The sequence below is a fragment of the Danio rerio genome, chromosome 4 (assembly GCF_049306965.1).
Source record: "Danio rerio strain Tuebingen ecotype United States chromosome 4, GRCz12tu, whole genome shotgun sequence".
Lineage (NCBI taxonomy): Eukaryota > Metazoa > Chordata > Actinopteri > Cypriniformes > Danionidae > Danio > Danio rerio.
This window is the reverse complement of record NC_133179.1, coordinates 19,085,498-19,104,823: the sequence shown is the minus strand read 5'-3', so window position 1 is coordinate 19,104,823 and position 19,326 is coordinate 19,085,498. Positions and strand designations below refer to the sequence as shown.

The window sequence follows — 19,326 nt, the reverse complement described above, 5'->3', positions numbered from 1 at the left end:
AAATGAAAATCCTTTTACTCATCATCATGTTTAAAACCGGTTTGTTTCTGTTTTCTGTTGAACACAAAGGAACATATAATGAACAATGTCATTTACTTCCATAGTATTTTTGTTCGTACTTTGAAAGTCAAATGTCTGCTTTTTCCCCTGCATTCGTCAGAATATCTTGTTTTCTGTTTAACATTTTAAAACCACTTGAGTGTGAGTATATTATAAGGAAAAATTAATTTTGGGTTGCTGTGGATTTAACAAACAAGTAAGGTAAGCAGTGGCTTAGGGCCCCAAATACCCAGACATTTCTATAAATTATATAATGACATTTTCTATATTTTATAAACACAAATTTACCTTAATTAGTACATCTGTGCAAATGTGTCACCCCCACCCCCAACCATGGACCAGTCCAGCAGTCAAATCAGATGAAAATTTACTCTTAAAAAAAAATTAGTTAAATGATTTTTTGTTTAGTTGGGAATTTGTTTTAAGTAAACAAATCTTTTAAAATGTAGAGATTGCGTTAAGATAAAAATATGACAGCAAGACTGGGTTACATAAAAAAACACCTAAATGAACAAGTAAATACAATTTTAAAAAGTGTGGATATTACTATAGGACTTCCAGGTCCTGTGGCTCGAATGGTTAGGGTACCCAAATAACTACATCCGACCCTGATTTTGGGGTAAACAATTCCTTCAATAATTGTGGCAGAAATACGACAGTAAAAAATTGTGTGTTACACCTTTCTGCCACTAGAGGGAGCCTCAAAAACAAACTCCACTGATGACGTGTCGAGCAACATGGCAGCGCCTATGATGGAGCACAACAACCACAGTAACATGGTTCTTTCTGATCTGAAACTAGTAGACAGCACTAAATCTGACTCTCCTTCAGAAGATGGAAACCCTGAAGACGATATAGTTGCTCTTGTGCAGAAGGAGATCGGTGGAGATCTGAAGTCGCTAAAGAAGGTGTCTGGGCTTTTGGAGAAACTGACATTAGAGAACAAGCAGCTAGAAGAGCAGGTAAATAAAGAAAGAAATGCTCTGTACAAAGGATTTATTACGAGTTCATATATATATATATATAACGTAGAGTAGACGCTTTTATTCAAAGCAGCTTACAAGTGAAATGTTTTATATGTTAAAGTTTAAGACAAAATTCACCCAATACTGATCAAGGAATAGAAAAGATCATTCTGTCATCTGTTACTCCTCATTTTGTTACAATGCTCTACATAATTTTTTCCATGGAAGTTGCAAAGGATAAAATAAATAGTCCATAATGCTGGTTATTTAGTCCTCAGTGACTTTCACTGCATGTATGAATGTATGAATGTATGTATGTACCGTGCTCAGCATAATTGAGTTTTGAAAATGAATAATTTTATCCATTTCGCAGTAAATATAGGCAATGTATTTTGGTGCATTTAAACTAAACTAATTTATACAACAGATATACTTATTAAAATAATACTTTCATCATCAAACATATTGAGAAATTGAAAGATAATACGAATAAATTCAAGCAAAATATTGAAAAAAATACAACTTACAAAATTTCAACTAAAAATTATTATTATTTTTTTGCTTCTCTTGATTTTTCCTCCTTTTTTTTAAATTTGTATTTAATATTTTTCTATAACATATCAATTTGGGTGTACTAGTTTTTGGACCATTATCATAAGTTCTTTTGTTAGATAAGCTCCATATTTGGTGTATATGCACAAATATAATATTGTATAGCTTCCTATTAAAAATTTTAAATATAGATAAATATACATTTGTATGTTTGTTGTTAGTTAGTTATTTAGTTAGTTAGTCTATTAAATAATTCAAATGTAACCAAAACAGTTTAGCTTCCATCATTTCCCCCAAATCCCCTTTAGAATAAAAAGTAATGAAATAAAAAAGGAAATTAATGCAACATTTGTGTGCATTTATTGCAACTTAAGTCTTTTTGACTTATTATAAACAACGTATTTAACGGTTGTTTCATGTATTATTTTTATTTATTAATAAAATTTTATTTAATATTTTTAGTTTATTTAACTTTATTTTTATTTTTAAGCATTAATCCTAGATAATCAAAGTTAAAGGGATAGTTCATCCAAAAATAAAAATGTACTTATTAATTGTTATAAATAATTTAATAATTATATTAATTATATAGTATATAAATGTGTAACATTTATAAAATAAATATATAATATTTATAATATATATAAAATATATAAATATATAAGAATTATTATTATTAGTATTATAACTTATTTTTATAACTATTAAAACTATTAAAATTATTATAATTATAACTATTTACTCACTCTCAAGTGGTTCCAATCCTTTATGAGTTTCATCATTTTTCTGTTGAACACAAAGCAAGTTATTATGAAGAATGGTGAAAATGGGTAACCATTGACGTCCATAGTAGCACAAATACTATGGAAGTCAATGGTAACCAGTTTTCAACATTTTTTAAAAACATCTTTTTTGCATTGAAGAGAAACGGGTTGATGACAAGTGAATTGTAAGTAAATGATGTCAATAAGCATGCATCATTATATAAATCAGTTATACTGCTACAGGATGACTTATCTGTTGTGATTCGTACATGCAGGTGCAGACAGTGTCGTCTTCGGGGCCGCTGCGTGTGTCTGCAGCTCTGCGTGCAGCAGAGGAGTCTCAGAAGAAGCTGGAGTCTCTACTGGAGAACGAGAGGCTGTTGTCTAACAAACTGCAGCAGCATCTGCAGGGTGCACAGGTCTGGACTGACAGCATCGGGCAGGTCCTGGGGCAGCTGGACACATTAGAGAAACATATGAAGTACCTGCAATGCCTGGCACGTATTGAAGAGCTCAGGTAAATATCAGGGGGTTACGGCAAGACTCTACAAACAAAAAAAGCTGTCGATTTTTATATTTCGTAACAGGGTTTTTAATATAAGCAATATGTTATGTGCATACAATAAACTGCTACATTTATTGTACTTAGTCCGTTTATGTTTGTGCTTTTCTGTTACAATACATATTTTTTAAAGCTGTTTTCTTGAAGTCCTCTTGTTTTCATAAAGCCCTCCAGTGATTTTTTTTTTTTCTTTTTTTAATTATTTTTCAAATATTTCCTTAAATTATGTTAAACAGAACAGGGATTTTCTCACAGTATTTCCTATAATATTTTTTCATTTGGGGAAAGCCTTATTTGTTTTATTTCGGCTAGAACAAAAGCAGTTTTAAATTTTCTAAAAACCAGTTTAAGGTAAATATTATTAGCCCCCTTAAGAACTATTTTTTCAATTTGTCTAAAGAACAAATCATTAAATGTCAATTTAAGCTGAATACTAGTATCTTGAAAGATATCTAGTCAATATATTATGTTCTGACATCATGGCAAAAATAAAAAAATTCAGTTTCAATTAGAAATTATTATATTATAAACGGACTAATAATTCATGAGGGCTAATTATTCAACTGTATATAGTCACAGATGGATTTGCTCATACATAATTTGCCTCATTTTTAATAAACAACAATTTATTCCACAAAAACCTGCAAATGTGTATATTTCCTTGTCTGTTTGCTGTTTTTTTTTTCTGAATTATGGAGTGATAAAAGAGGTTCCCCGAATCTCCCCTGTAAAAAAAACTACTTCAGATTTTTCTGCTAGAATTGTATGCAAATTAGCCTACATTTAATTAAACAATGCCTATTTTAATATAATCAATCAACTGCACAAGTATAGTGATCCAGTAACTATTACCTCATTTCTTTCCCTGTACACCTATACAGCAGTGGTGTCAAACTGAGTTCCTGGAGGGCCGGTTTAGTGCACTGTTTAGTTCCAACCCTGCTTCAACACACTTACCTGTAGGTCTTAAACCAGCCTGAAGAACTCAAATAGTTGGATCTGGTTTGTTTAAATATGGCTGGAACTAAAGTGTGCAGAGCTGCGGCCCTCCAGGAACTCAGTTCGACACATACAGTGTATTGCCTAAAAAATTATAATAACGTAACAGAGATTTTTTTTCTTTGCTTCTTTTATGCTGCATCAGTGACAGTATCCAGCAGTATCTGATGACCAATAGTGTGTGGGATGCGGTCAGAGCCATTGACAGTATGGCGTCTCTGGATATGGATTTGAGGGAGTCAGGCTGTCTCCACCTGCAGGCTTTCCTCAGAGAGACACTTCGGTTTTGGCACAAGATCCTTAAAGACAAACTGACCAGGTGTGAAACTCACAGGACGTTTAGAGTTAGTATAAATGCTTCTGAGATGATGCTAAATGTTTAGTTGTGTTTCAGTGATTTCGAGGAAGTCCTGACGCAGTTACACTGGCCGTTCATCTCAGCCCCGACACAGACTCTCTCTCCTCCAGCAAACGCACAGGAGCTCAACAGCCAGCTGGAGCTGCTCGTCTCCCAGCTTCTGTCTCTACAGACCTCGTATCCTTAATATTCTGCTGAATAGACTTCAGTACTGATGCAGTTTCTCAGTGTATGTCACTGGAGTGTCAGACTGATCCAGGCTCGCAAAGAATTATGCAAAAGTTAATATTCCTTGTTAAATTTTCAACTAGATTTTAGATAAACTACAGTATATGAGATGTTAATAGGACTGTCAGTTTTTTATTTTAAAGTATTTTTATTTACTATTTTTAGTATTTTTTTAACTTGTGTATATATTGTTTTATTTCATTTATATTGTTTTATTTTTTATTATTTGTATTTTAAAAGATATTAAAACTTTATAATATACAAATATTACAATTTTCATCACCATTTTTACAATTAAAGTGAGACATCAAATACTGACCAACCTTTTTTGCTTTGTTTGATGTACATTAACCAAGTGTCCCATATTGTAAAGTGTTACTGTGCATTTATTAATTAATTTATTTTTCAAGATGCAAAGGTGATCATTTTCCCTAACAGCTGCTGAAGTGATGACCTTATATCAGAGAATAAAGAAACATCATCTCGTCCTGGACAGTCCCAGACTCCTCCACTCTCGCTGCCCATTCAGATCATGCTGCTTCCCCTTAGCAAAAGGTTCAGGTATCACTTCACCGGAAACCGTCAGACCAACAGCTTAAGCAAGGTCATTAACTACTCAGTTTGTTATTTAAGTCTATTCAGTCTAAAAGCAAAACTCCTTTTCATTCTGTTAAAAAATTTGCTCTGACAGCTTAGTGGGCAGTGCACGATCATATTGTGCAATTACACTGTGGGCATCCCAGTTCCAGTCCTGACTTATGGACTAGAGCTGCACAATATTGGAAAAAAAACTGATACTGTGATTTTAGTTTTTCTGCCATATATATTGTGATATTAATATAATTTCACTAGATGACTTGAGTAACTCTGTTTGGGAATAATAATTTTACATTGATTGGGATGATTTTGTAGGCATCTGCATAATATAAAAATATACAAAAATTAAATAAAGCAGTGATGAAAACAATATATATATATATATATATATATATATATATATATATATATATATATATATACAGTATATAAACAGTGCTTCAAAGTTTTCCATGCAGTCTAACAGCAGATGCTCCTAAAAAAAATGATTAAATGTAAAATGTAACAATCAATTTAACAGAACTTCAGTGTTAAGCTGCTTTGACACAATCCACATTGTAAAAGTGCTATAGAAATAAAGATGAATTTAATTTAATTGAATTAACACTGTATATTCTTCATACTGTAAATAAGCAATTAATTTATCTCAAAGTGGTTAACTTTTGCAATTTCTTGTGCCCAAATGGTTTAAGTTTACTTGAAATCTTACAGTAAACACATACAATTTCAAATCATTCACATTATTAGAATCTGGTCATGTTACATTAATCCTAACATGACATTGCAGATCATCTTGCCATGAGACTATTGCAGATTTGCACACTGCAATATCAGTGCTGTTTCTATCTCCCCTTCTCTCGCTTTCTATCCAACGTTGCTTTCTGTCAACATTCTGTCCTATAATAAAGGCAAAACATATATCTTAAAAAATAGTTTGTGAATAGGGAAACTATTGATTAATAATCATGCATACAATAAGATAAAGTTAAATTGTCTGTCTACAGCCAGAGTGGTATTTGACTCAGATCCTCATTTGGATGGGAAACAACTCCAACTTTATGGATGAGAAGGTTCAGCCTATATTGGATCGTGCTGGAGGCAATGTTAACGCAAGGGTAAGTTTATCATCGATTTGGTTAAAGACAAATTTATGAGATTATTTACCTATTTGTTGGATTTCAAACACATTCAACCACATGCGCGATTACACTACAAAATAATCCAGTCAAATTAATTTTCAACTCTCTCTGAAAGAGGTCGAAAGAGGACAAACTAAACCATTTTAGATGCTGTTTACACATGTAGTATCATTTAGCATTTATATTTAAAGTATAGTATAACATTTTTGAGTTAAAAGTAAAATCTATTCAGAATGAATATTTGAGCAAGCAGTGTTCAAAACTTTTTCCTTAACGTAGCCCAATTCACATTGGTAAGATTGTAATAATGTTTTCTAATCTGGGTGGTAGGTTTTCTCTGGATTGATAGATGGAGACAAAGACACAAAACTTGCAGACTAAAGATTTAAATCCTGCCTCTTTTTTTACAATCAACTGCAATTTCACATTTAGATCTGCCTTTGTCCAATTGACAGTGAGGGAAAAGAGCCTTTTCACATGACTCCATGCAGTGTACCCTTTACAAAGCTCCCATAGAGCATTCAAACAGTCACCAGTATATTTACTAGAATCTCATCTGTCATCTAAAAACAAAACTTGCAGATCACCAAGATTTATGGGAGAAAATGGGACTTAAAACGGAGCGTATTGATTTGTGTTGTTGTCTGTAATGCAGATGAAGTTGGTATGTACTTGTCAGCAAGTAAAAAATTATTATTATTCAGGAAATAACCTGAATTAATAAGTAAGAAAGTTGCAAATATATAGTTTCCTTAATTAAAAAATAGCTTACTTTTCTTACCTCTTAATAACTTAAACGCAATTATTTTCAAACTCAGAAAGCATTTTTGGAAGAGAAGCACTTAAATACATTCCCAATGATTTTGTTATTTAGCTATTAAAACGTTGTCTTAAATCCCAAAATGCGTTTAATATTTTCATTTGTAAAGTTTCCAGAGAAGTATTCCATTCATTTATGGGCAAAACAGAACTACTAATACACTGCATCGCGGAAAGGCCGAAGTGAAGTGACGTCATTGTAAAAATTCTCAATAGAGCCAAGATCTCCTACTCTGTTGTGTCCTTACTTCGATTATATCGCAACTTGCGATAATTTTAGCTATTAATGTCCTCTCAATCTGTCCTCCAGGTGGAGCTCTGCAGAGGTCTGCTCACTCTGGCGCAGGAAAAGCTTGCCCACGATGCTCCTCGATTGCTCTACGATGACGCTCTCTTCTGCCATCTAGTGGACGAGGTGTTGCAGTTTGAAAAAGAGTTGCGCAGCACCCACAGTTACCCGCGTGCTTACCCCGGTGTCCTCCACATATTGCTAGAGGAGAGCGTGTTTCAAAAGTGGCTCAGTGTGGAGAGAAAGAGTGAGTCTGAATGCTACGTGCTTGAGTCAAATTTTCAGTTTCGACAATTAAATAAACCGTGCATGTCGCCCTCCAGTGGCTGTTGAGAAAGTGGACGCCATGCTGTCTGCAGAAGGAGCCTGGAGCTCTCAATATAAAGACATTACTGATATGGATGAGCTCAAAGCACCAGACTGTGCAGAGACCTTCATGACCCTTCTACTGGTCATCACAGGTATTGATAAAAGCTCATCCTTTTTAAATATCCTTATCCTCATCTGTAATAAAATATATTTTGTTCTATATTTTTTGGCGATTACTTATGAACAAATCTCTCAGTAAAAATCTAAATTTAAATTAAAAAATTAAATAAAACAGATGTAAATAAAACTGTTATGGAGACATATACAGTTAAAGTCAGAATTATTAGCCCCCTTCAAAGTTTTTACTTCTTTTTAAAATATTTTCCAAATGATGTTTAACAGAGCAAGGAAATTTTCAAAGTATGTCTGATAATATTTTTGTCTTCTGGAGAAAGTCTTATTTGTTTTATTTAGGCTAGAATAAAATCATTTTTTACATTTTTTTAAACACAATTTTAGGGACAAAATTATTAGCCCCTTTAAGCTATATTTTTTTCGATAGTCTACAGAACAAACCACTGTTATACAATAGCTTGCCTAATTACCCTCACCTGCCTAGGTAACCTAATTAACCCAGTTAAGCCTTTAAATGTCACTTTAAGCTGTATAGAAGTGTCTTGAAAAGCATCTAGTCAAATATTATTTACAGTCATCATGGCAAAGATAAAATAAATCCGTTATTAGAGATGAGTTATTAAAACTATTATGTTTAGAAATGTGTTAAAAATATTTTCTTTCCGTAAAACAGAAATTGGGGAAAAAATAAAGAAGCGGTCTAAAAATTCAGGGGGGCTAATAATTCTGACTCAATTGTAGCACAGTGCAGAAGAAAATATAACGCATTTTGAGAAAACGGGCATAAATATATGTATTATAATCCAAATCTACAGACATAAATTGATTAAGTGTGACTAAAGAAACATTTTAAATGTATTTTGGATGTGGTCTTTACATTAAACAAAAAGAAAGACTTGATAAAAAGCCAACATCACCCAAAATCTCAAAATTGACATGTTTTTGCCTGCAGTGTCTTTCCATAAAGTTGAAATACTTGTTTATGATTGCCTGTGCTGTCCTCCTCCTTAGAACGATACCGCTCTCTGCCATGTCAGCGGGCTCAGCTCAGTTTCCTGGCATTGCAGAAGGAGCTGGTGGATGATTTTCGTATCCGCCTCACGCAGGTCATGAAAGAAGAGTCCCGACAGCCACTGAGCTCCCGTTACTCCGCCATCCTCAACGCTGCCAACTACATCTCCACTGTTCTCAGTGACTGGGGTGACAATGTTGTAAGTGCTTTTGAGCCACACTTTGATTAACAGTAGTTAATGTGTCATTTTTCAGGTTCATAATAAATTTATTGTTGTAGCAATTTCCAAAATGTTTCTTAATATACCAGTTTCTTAAAATTACCATAAAAATAGATGCTTATTAATATTTGAAAAAGTTTTTATAGTCAAATGACTGTACAACACAATGTAAAACAAAAAACATATCAGAGGAAATTGAAATGAAAATAAAATAATATATGAAATAATTGTACATATCTAATAATAACATGTAATATTTATTATTATTTGTCAAATAAATTTATATATATATATATATATATATATATATATATACGACTGGAGTAATGACTCAGATATGACAATTAAATGCATTTTAAAAAATATATTAAAATAGTAAATATATCAATATTTTACAAAATATGCATTTTAAAAAAGTTTTTTAATAAATTAGGATCTTTAATCTTGTATGTGATCAAAGAACAGGTGTATAAGGAATATTCGTTTGGTTTTTAAATAAGGGTTACCATTTGATATTTTAGGCTCTTTAAATTTGAACATTTCTAAAAGTTCACATATAAAAAAAAACAATATCAATTATACAAAATATAACGTATATTATTTTATTTATTTAACAAAAATGAAGATAAAACGAAAGAGTCTTCCTTACACTTTACTAACACATTATATTAAATAGAATAATAAAAATAATATGAACCTTTTTCTACATCCTGATGGAGATCAGAAATGCTTACTTGTATGGTATTTTGTCTCAGTTCTTCTTGCAGTTGCAGCAGGCTGCAGTTTCAGTGGGCGAGGAAATCCTGGGCCCTTTAGGGGCCACAGAGAGCGGCAGACTGGCCTCTCTGGAGGGATCTTTGTTTGAGGAACTGTTGGCTCTGTTGGAGAGGCTGCGAGGAGACATGCTGGGCCGATTACTAGACGCAGTCATGAGAGACGTCAAGGAGAAGGCACAGCCATACTGCAAAGACAGGTATAAGTAAAAAAAAATACAGCCAGCAGATGTGCTAGTAATATATATTTAATTGATTCAACATGCTGTTTTTCACTGTAGATTTTTACTGGAAAATTATTGAATATTTAAATTTATATACAGTTAAATTTTTATTTCTTTATTAAATATTTCCCAAATGATGTTTAACAGAGCAAGGAAATTTTCACAGCATGTCTGATAATCATTTTTCTTTTGGAGAAAGTCTTATTTGTTTTATTTAGGCTAGAATAAAAGCAGTTTTTAATTTTTAAAAAACCATTTTAAGGTCAATATTGTTAGTCCCTATAAGCAAGCTCCTCTAATTTTCTTTTTGATAATCTAGAGAATAAACTATTATTATACAATAACTTGCCTAATTACCCTAACCTGCCTAGTTAACGTAATTAACCTAGTTAAGCCTTTAAACATCACTTTAAACTGTATAGAAATGTCTTGAAAAATATGTTGTAAAATATTATTTACTGTCATCAAGGCAAAGATAAAATAAATCAGTCATTAGAAATAAGTTATAAAAACTATTATGTTTAGAAATGTGTTGACAAAATCTCTTTATTAAACAGAAAATGGGGGGGAAATAAACAGGGGGGCTAATACTTCAGGGAGGCTAATAATTCTGACTTCAACTATATTAGGAAGCTGTGAAATTGGGAAGGTTTCAGTCTAAGGAGTGATCTTTGGGTTGCTTTCTCTACCTTTTGTTTTGACATTTGTCCTTGTTTAAACTGAATGTGTTTCAGATGGATCTCCTTGCCATCGCAAAGCGACCAGGCCACTATGTCGTTATCCAGTTCTGCATGTCCCATGATGCTTTGCCTGCGGGATCACCTGCTCCAACTGCAGCAGATGTTGTGTCTTCCTCTATTTCAGATGTTTTGGCAGGGCCTCGCTGAGAGACTCGACTGCTTCATCTATGAGGATGTCAGTCTTCTTCTTTCTTTACTTGTTAAGCCATAATTGAAAAGTCTGTTTTATGGGTTTTATACAATTTATTTTATTGTTATCAATACTGAAAGTCAAGTTGTGCTGCTTTATATTTTTGTGCGGTCACACTTTACAATAAGGTTCATTAGTTAACGTTAAGTAATGCATTTACTAACATGAACAAACACTGAACAATACATTTACTACAGTATTTATTCATGTTAACAAACGTTAGTTAATGAAAATACAGTAGTTCATAGTTAGTTCATGTTAACTCATGGTGCATTAACTAATGTTAACAAGCATAGTCTTGAATGTTAATAATGCATTAGTAAATGTTCAAATATGATTAATAAATGCTGTACAAGTGTTGTTCATGATTAGTTCATGTTAGTAAATGCATAAACTAATGAACCTTATTGTAAAGTGTTACCTTTTGTGCCAACAAATAATGATACATTTTTCAAGTTTTTATGATAAACAGAAAGTTTATTTGAACAGTGTTTATCTGAAAAACACATTTTTCTAGCATTAGGAAAGTATTAACAAGTATTTAAAAATAGCAACTTCAGATTCCAGAGTGTGGATAATAGTATAATTATTAGCTTCAAACTATGGATATGTTTACAGACAATATGTGTGCTTTTGTAAAATTTCATATGGAGAAGACAATGTTCTTAAAATGATCCTTATTCACATGGATTCATAAAAACAAATAAAAAATGCTGCAATATGCATTCCAGCCATTTTTGAAAACTTTGGATTTTCAGGCCCCAAAACACTGTTGTGTAAACTAATGGCCAATATACAACAAATATTTTTCATTTATAATTGAAAATGGTGTTGTGTAAATGACTCCTAATGCAGGACAATTAAAACATATTGATTTTTATAACAATCTCTTTATAATAGCTAGGATTTCCTGTACCTGAATTCTGCAGGCAGTAGTTTATTGGCATCAGTTGTTCATCTGTGTTTGTTTCTCATCCCTCAGCTCATCCTTTATAACCATTTCAATGAAGGCGGCGCTGCACAGCTTCAATACGACATGACCAGAAACCTTTTTCCTCTGTTTGGACACTACTGCAAGAGACCAGAAAACTTCTTCAAACAGTAAGTGTGTTGAAGAAAGAAATACTTGAAAACTGCCTGTTCTATTATAATTCATTTATAATTACTAAGAAATAATGAATAGCCAAGGTGATGATTTGGCCACACTGCAAATAACAATAATAATAAATGTATTTTTATATAGTGCCTTTAGAACTAAATTCTTAAGAGTGCTTTAAAACTCTAAAAACATACATGGATAAAACAATATTGTGTAACAGTAAAAGTGTAACCAGTCAAAACATTTAAAACACTAAAACACTCTCTGAAAATGCACACCTTACAGATAGGCAAGCCAAAAAAGTGTGTTTTCAAGAATGACTTAAACACCTTAAAATATTCTGCATGTCTCGTATTATAGAGGAGTAAGTTCCAGACTTTTAGAGCAAGTGAAGCAAAAGCCTGTTAAAAGTGTTTATATGCATTATCTTCTAATAATTTAATTGACCAAAGTACATTATTACATCTATACTAAGGTTAACAAACCTAAAAACATTGTTCAGATGTTATATTTCAAGACATTTATTAGGTTTTTTGTCTTCAAACGGCTTTTGTGTCAAGGACATGCTTACACATCCATAGCATTTTTTAAATTTATGTTTTGACTGTATTTTTAAAGATATTTTTTTTTTATTTTAGGTATCATGGAACTCTAATTCAGTAAAGGAATGACTTTATCTCTGGATTTACAATTAAAATAATTGCAAATCTTATCATGTTTATCAGCCAATCAGAATCTAGCATTGAAAAGGTTCATAGTATAATCTGTTTCTGAAATAATGGATAGAAAAACCTCATTGTTATTTCTCTCTTCCTCATGTTAGTGTGAAGGAGGCCTGCATCATCTTGACTCTAAAAGTGGGTCCGGCGCTGTTGCTATTAGACGTTTTGAAACAGTCAGAAGAAGATAGTCTTCCCAACCATCAACAGTCCAGTCCAGAATCTGCACTCAATGAGCTGGGAATCTACAAACTGGCCCCGAGTGACGTGCAGATCCTCCTGAACCTCCGCTCAGCCTGGCTCAATCAATCATAACTTGCATCAATCCCATAATCACACAACACAGAATTATAGACGCTTTACCCAGCACTAAAACACATCTCATGTGACTGAATAAAATATCCTACGTCCACTAATGTTTCAATAGTATTTAAGATGAACTGAAACTCTGAAGGGAAATGTGAAGAGTTCATGATTTCAGATGTAAACAGAAATGTAAAAAGGAGAACAAAAGCTTTGCCTTCCACCAAAAACAAACAAATAAATTAATACGTTTTAGTGCTTTCTTCTTTATTTGGTGTTAAATCAATAATTTTATAGCACATTAAATATAAATAGTTGGGGTATACTGATTTATCTCATTCATCTAGTGCAGATTAAGCTGTGGGTTTTTATCAATAAAAGGGGGAAATATAGCTAAATGTAAATTTATAATATAAATATATATATATATATATATATATATATATATATATATATATATATATATATATATATATATATATATATATATATATATTTTTTTTTTTTTTTTAATATATACTTTATTTGCTGTTAAAAAGGCATTAATATTATTATAGCATATTAAATATTTGCATGCATGTTGGTCTATCTCATATGCAGGACAGATGAAGCTGTGGTTAATTCAGAAGAGAGAGAATCCAGCTGATGAGGGCTGTATTTTGTAGAGTGCCGCCTGTTGCAGGATTAAAGCAGCGCTCCAGATTCTCAAGATACTTTGTGCTTTGGCCAATGGGCATCTGCATGGGTAGAAATACAAAGAGACAGAATCAGATATATGTCTTTTGGTGTACTCATTATAATAATAATATAAGGGTCAAAGACATAAGGTATTCTTTAAATTATTTTATATACATAGAAACCATATTAAATGTATGTAAACTGCAAGTTCTTACAAATTTTATTAACATTTTAGATTTTTTATAATATAATAAAATACTGATACTGCACACATTTTCAGAGTCAACGCGGTGCATACAATCACCAATGAAATCATTAATCATTAAAAATCACCCACACATGTTCCCCTCTAATGTTTCATTGCATATTTCTTAGCAAATTCTAAAAAATCTAAAAAGTTATTAGAAAAAAGTGTTGCTTTAGATTAGATAAAAGCATCTCCTAAATGAATGAGGGTGCATTGGCATGGCAACATTTTCAGCCAAAAGCTTTTTATGGGTTTTGCCCGTTCATTTGCACGACAACAGCATTTTGGGACTGAAAATTGATAAATCAGAGGTAACACTTTATTTTGATGGTCCATTTGAGTATTAGTAGACTGTCTGCTTAATATCTGTTGATGTCACTCCTTCAACAGACATTTAACTGACAATAAGAAACTTTGCAAGTACATGTCAACTTACCCTAACCCCAACCCCAACCTAACAGTCTACTTATAATCTAATAAGAATTAGTTGGCATGTAAGTGCAATGTAACTAAATTCAACAAACAAAGTGTGACCAAAGTGGAAGTTTTCAAAAATATTCACCACTGTCTTGTCCAACACCCGAAAAAAAGATAGTGGTGATTTAAAAAATGAAGACGTCATGCACTGAAAACATTTATACTTTAAACCAACTTAAAAAAATGACTGTATTTATTTCAGCTAAATTTATACATTTCCCTCAAATTATAGTTTTGACTTGGTTGAAACTGAAAAACGTAATTTAATATTAATTAGAATATTTATTCTGCCCTAGCAAAAAATCATTCATTCACTCAAGGTAAAATATTTTATAGACCATGAATAAATTAAATTGATTTTGATTTGAAGTTGAACCAAAGTAAAGTAAAATTGTACGTTGCACTTAACTATAATTAATTCATATGATTTTAGGCTATGCTATTGCTAGTTATTTGGTTTTAAAAATCTGAGGTAAACTATCTGCTGGTGCTTTCAGTGTGTTACACTGAAATGTTACACAAGATGATAATCAAACTCACATTAAAAATCCTTAGCTGAATAGCACATAAACAGTACCTTTTTCATGTGATTACACGAAATTAAAACTGCCGGCTTAAAGTATTACTTAAATACAACTTTGAGAAAAACTAATGCTTTTAATTTTGTTTCGAAGCAAATTTAATAAAACTCGAAAACGTATTTTCACAGGTGTTGAACCTAGTTCCTGGAGGGCTGCAGCTCTGAACAGTTTAGCTTTAATCCTAATTGAATACACATGAGTTAAGTCTTCAGGTTCAGGTCAACCTACAGGTAAGTGTGTTGAAGCAGGGTTGGAACTAAACTGTACAGGGCTGTGGCCCTCCTGGAACTGGATTTGACAAATGTACAATAAAAGACACAGTAGTTTCACTTTTTTCAGATTGCATATGTAATGTGTTAGTAAAACAGCGTTTTTGCCTGTTTCCTCTGATGAGTAATTGCAGATCTTTTTGAAAACTTTGCTGTGTAAATGTGAAACTTTTTTTAAAATGCAAGAGAAAAACATTTCCTATTTCGGCTACATTGTTGTCATGTAAATATAGCCTAAAAGTAAAGGTTTGAGACTTCACCTCTGTGAGGGGTGCCGAACTGAAATCAGGCTTCAGTAAATTCCTGATCTCAGTGCAGACGCGTGTGGCCATCTCCAGAAGCATGTCCTATTAGAAACCATTGCAGGTGAAAAGAAAACAAGAGGTTAACTCAGTGTATTCAATACTGCCTGGAGGTACATTATGGACATTCTAGGCCCAGACAGACCTGTTGGGGAGTGCTAGAGGGTGACGCTCTTGTGTTTTGGTTTTCTTCTTTTTGACTTGTAGAGGAAACAGAGTTTGTGGAGGGTGAAACACGGCCTTCAACCTCTACACATGTTGAGCTCAGTAGGGTGTGAACAGCCCTCAGCCTGCCAAAGCCATAAAAGATAAATAACTACAGCTTACATTAAACAGAAATGCAAAGGTCAGAATAAAACAAACTTTACCCCTACTTGACAAACAGACAAGCTGAATAAGAAACAATATTGTGTTTATCTCAATTATCTTATGTTTTTCATTAGGTAGATGAACGCAGTTCCTACCTTTCTAAACTGATTGTCCTCTGTCCAGCCTGTATTGCAGCAATTGCGTCTGCAATAGGGGTTATTGCTGATATAGGAGTATCATTTACAGAGAAGAGAAGCAGAACCTGAAGAAATCAAACACATTTCCTTCTCAAAAACTAGAATTACATCCTATAACTCAACTATAAAACTCATTTGGTTCAAACAATTCCCAGTTATCGTTTTGCAAAGGTATGTGTAAGAACTTTTGTGTTTTCACTACTTTTCTTTGCCCACGTGTAAACAGCTTGCATTGAAATTGTACTTTTTCTCAATATAATTTGTTAGGAAATTCAAAAGGCTATGACAGATTTGTTCAATATTAAGATGCCATGGACACATGAAAATATTATCATCCTTGTGTAAGGACCCCATCTTAAATATAAAGAAATTCAATATAGCTTCTTGCATACAGGTCTAATTTACACGGTTAAAAACTAATACTATAAATGGGCCTGAAATCTTTAGGAAAATATGTGCTATTAGTTTACATTACTGCATTAGTCTACACATTATATTGCTACTATATGAGTAAATGTTTTCATTTGAATTATTTGAGTATTTATAAAAGTGTATTATTTATTTAATTAATTGTTATTTAATTTTTGGACTAATTATTGTATATTAATTTATCCTAAAATGTATCATTTGAAAAAATAAAAATATTTATAGTTTTGTTCAAATTCCTCTTTCTTTGTCAAACTAACAATAACACCTACTTTAAATTTTTTACTAGCTTTTCTATTATATATTTTTCATGTTATTCAACCTCCTTTTTGGTGTCAAAATCACTGTTTTCACCTTGTCGCACACCTAGTGTTTTAAACTTCAACAATGAAAATAACATTTTAAAATATTATTGATCTGGTATCTATTAATGTATCTTAATTAAGCACTAGTGAAATAATTCAAATATTTTATAGTTATTAATGTCAGACTATTATCAATATTATTTTCTATACCACAGTATCGCATAGTGTCAGTGTCATTTCCACCACAACACTGTTTGTGAAAGATTATTTAGGTGGTTTCTATGAAAATGAATAGTGCCATCTGAGAACATGTTCACGTGGAGGGAATCAAAAATTTTTATTAACAACACTTGAAGAAAAATCAAGGTAAATATTGTTTCACAAGGAAATACATTTATTCCATGTTATTTCCAAATATGTTGTACCTTCAAAAATGTTTTTAAAAACCAAACAAAATTAAGGTAAATAAGAGTGTTTTGTCAACATGAAAGGCTAGAATCAATTCAAAGCAGTGAAGCTATTTTTCATTTTTCACAATAAACTGTGGAAATGTGATTTCCACCACTGTCATTTCCATCACCACACATATTTTAAAAAATATTTAAAAAGTTCTTATTACACATTAAATGTGTATTCACAATGTAGAAGTTCATGCTTTATTTAATATACAAATTGAGTTTATTTATTTTCTAATAAACTCTTAAACAAATTAATATTAAATTTTAGAGTGTGACAGCTGTACAATTCAGCATACAACTAATTTCAGTGACAAATGTATAATTTTTATATACATTGTGGAACAATTGGTTAAACTAGATACAAAAATGATCTTAGACAATGTTTGACTGCCATAATAATTTATTTCATTTTGAAATAAGCTGTATACTGAGATGTGGTGGAATTGACATTTGTTCAGTTCACGATAGAAAAATGTTTCTCTTCTTATATCTTCTTCTTCTTATAAGTTTGTCCTCTTACAGATCCTAAAACTAGACAAATTGTTTAAACTTATGAGGCTATGTTACGTTAATTTTGAACAAGTTTTTTTTACTCAACTTCACAAGGCTAAAAGTGCCCGTAGTTGAAGAATAGCCCTTAGATTAAATTATTTATTCATTTTTTAATTTTGTTTAGTTTTTATGCATTTTCTTCAAACATATCCATGGAGAAATATATACTGTATATATCCAGTTTTAAAACCACATGAAACTTTTTGTACTGTCACAGTCTCTAATCTCAATTATAATTAAAATTCCAGTGTTTCTGAGTTTAAATGTCTCTTGGAACTAATGTTTGTAACAGACAGATCAATTTAATTGTCCATAGTTTCTAAATAAAAGAAAACTAAAAAAAAACGATGAGTATGGAAATGGATGAGTATCTGACTACCGTGTTTTGCTGTGAGGAGGGTCTGTACCACAGGATGCTCAGCTCCTGGACTTCAGTGCTGGCTGATGGCCACAGATCTGACAAGGGCTGATCATGCTGAAAGAGTCACGAGGGAGACTATTAGTAGAGATGAAATTTTGTTTTTATTTTAATAAATGTGTAAAGAGAAACCTGTATTCGCTGAGGCTCTAGTATTAGAGCAGTAGGAGGATGAGGAATATTTAACTGCTCTCTGTAAGATGGATGGTGATGCCTGAAGAAAGTGTGCAACTGTGACAGTCTGAGAGCCAGTTTGGGATCCCCAGACGCAGACAGAAGCCCATCGATATCCTGCATCACACCTGAATAACATTACATTAGCAAATTACACTATCAACTAAAAAAACACTAATACTGCCAACTTCTTTGCTCATATTTATGAAGAGTGGCAATATTGAGAGCACTGTATACCCTCAACAAATGGTAGATTTACTGATTGAGTAATAAATTGACTAAATGAGCCATAGTTTAATGTGATGTACCTGGTTGTGAGGAGACCTGTAGCAGGTTGCTTAAGTGCGTGCAGTAGCGGGACACATGAACCCAGGTCAGCTGTGTGTATTTCCCGCTGTTTACCTCACGCTCAGTGTCTATGAATGATTTAGGACTGGTGACAGTCTCAACATGTTCTAGCCCACCTGCCAATTAGATTCATACATTCAAGTAAACTGCAGATTATTACATATTTATTATTAGTGATGCACACTATTGCACTCAAATACTCAAATTCATAATTATGAAAACTCTTGATACCATAAAACAATACCACAGAGCAGTGTTAGTCATAGCAGCTTGAACAATAAATTGTAACAGGTATAATTAAACTGAAATTATATATTTCCTAAATGAATTAACTAAAATGTTTCATATTTTCTTGGATTCTCCAATCCACAAATTAAATGAAAATGCAGGTATTGCTGAGTAGCAAAAATCAAAGTACATATATTCATTCATTCTGAAAACTAAAGGGCATCAGTAGATCCCTATTTATTCACTTTGACAATTATAGGTGACTTTCAAAAAAACAAAACATTATATTGTTTTACTATAA

General features: G+C 32.3%; 2 protein-coding genes across 3 annotated transcripts in view; one reads left to right on the top strand and one right to left on the bottom strand.

The window, feature by feature from the left end:
• The first annotated feature begins 760 nt into the window (after positions 1-760).
• rint1 (RAD50 interactor 1) lies at positions 761-13,165 on the top strand. Its single transcript, NM_001045003.2, is given in 13 exon segments — positions 761-1,022; positions 2,617-2,858; positions 4,048-4,221; positions 4,297-4,437; positions 4,936-5,092; positions 6,090-6,200; positions 7,354-7,579; positions 7,656-7,793; positions 8,788-8,987; positions 9,764-9,981; positions 10,740-10,920; positions 11,918-12,036; positions 12,858-13,165. Coding segments are annotated over 13 exon segments (2,343 nt in total). The 5' UTR covers positions 761-797; the 3' UTR covers positions 13,069-13,165.
• A 386-nt stretch (positions 13,166-13,551) lies between these two features.
• The window catches only part of cfap54 (cilia and flagella associated 54), a 43,647-nt gene continuing 37,872 nt past the window's right edge, over positions 13,552-19,326 (bottom strand). The window contains exons 40-46 of one of the 2 annotated variants that reach the window (XM_073946307.1): positions 18,758-18,913; positions 18,408-18,577; positions 18,237-18,332; positions 16,075-16,181; positions 15,756-15,900; positions 15,569-15,655; positions 13,552-13,793 (exon numbers count right to left, since the gene is read on the bottom strand). In XM_073946307.1, the coding sequence (XP_073802408.1) occupies positions 13,674-13,793; positions 15,569-15,655; positions 15,756-15,900; positions 16,075-16,181; positions 18,237-18,332; positions 18,408-18,577; positions 18,758-18,913 (881 nt within the window). In that variant the 3' untranslated portion in view covers positions 13,552-13,673. The remainder of the gene's footprint in view (positions 13,794-15,568; positions 15,656-15,755; positions 15,901-16,074; positions 16,182-18,236; positions 18,333-18,407; positions 18,578-18,757; positions 18,914-19,326) is intronic. The other variant, NM_001423554.1, reaches the window with a different exon arrangement.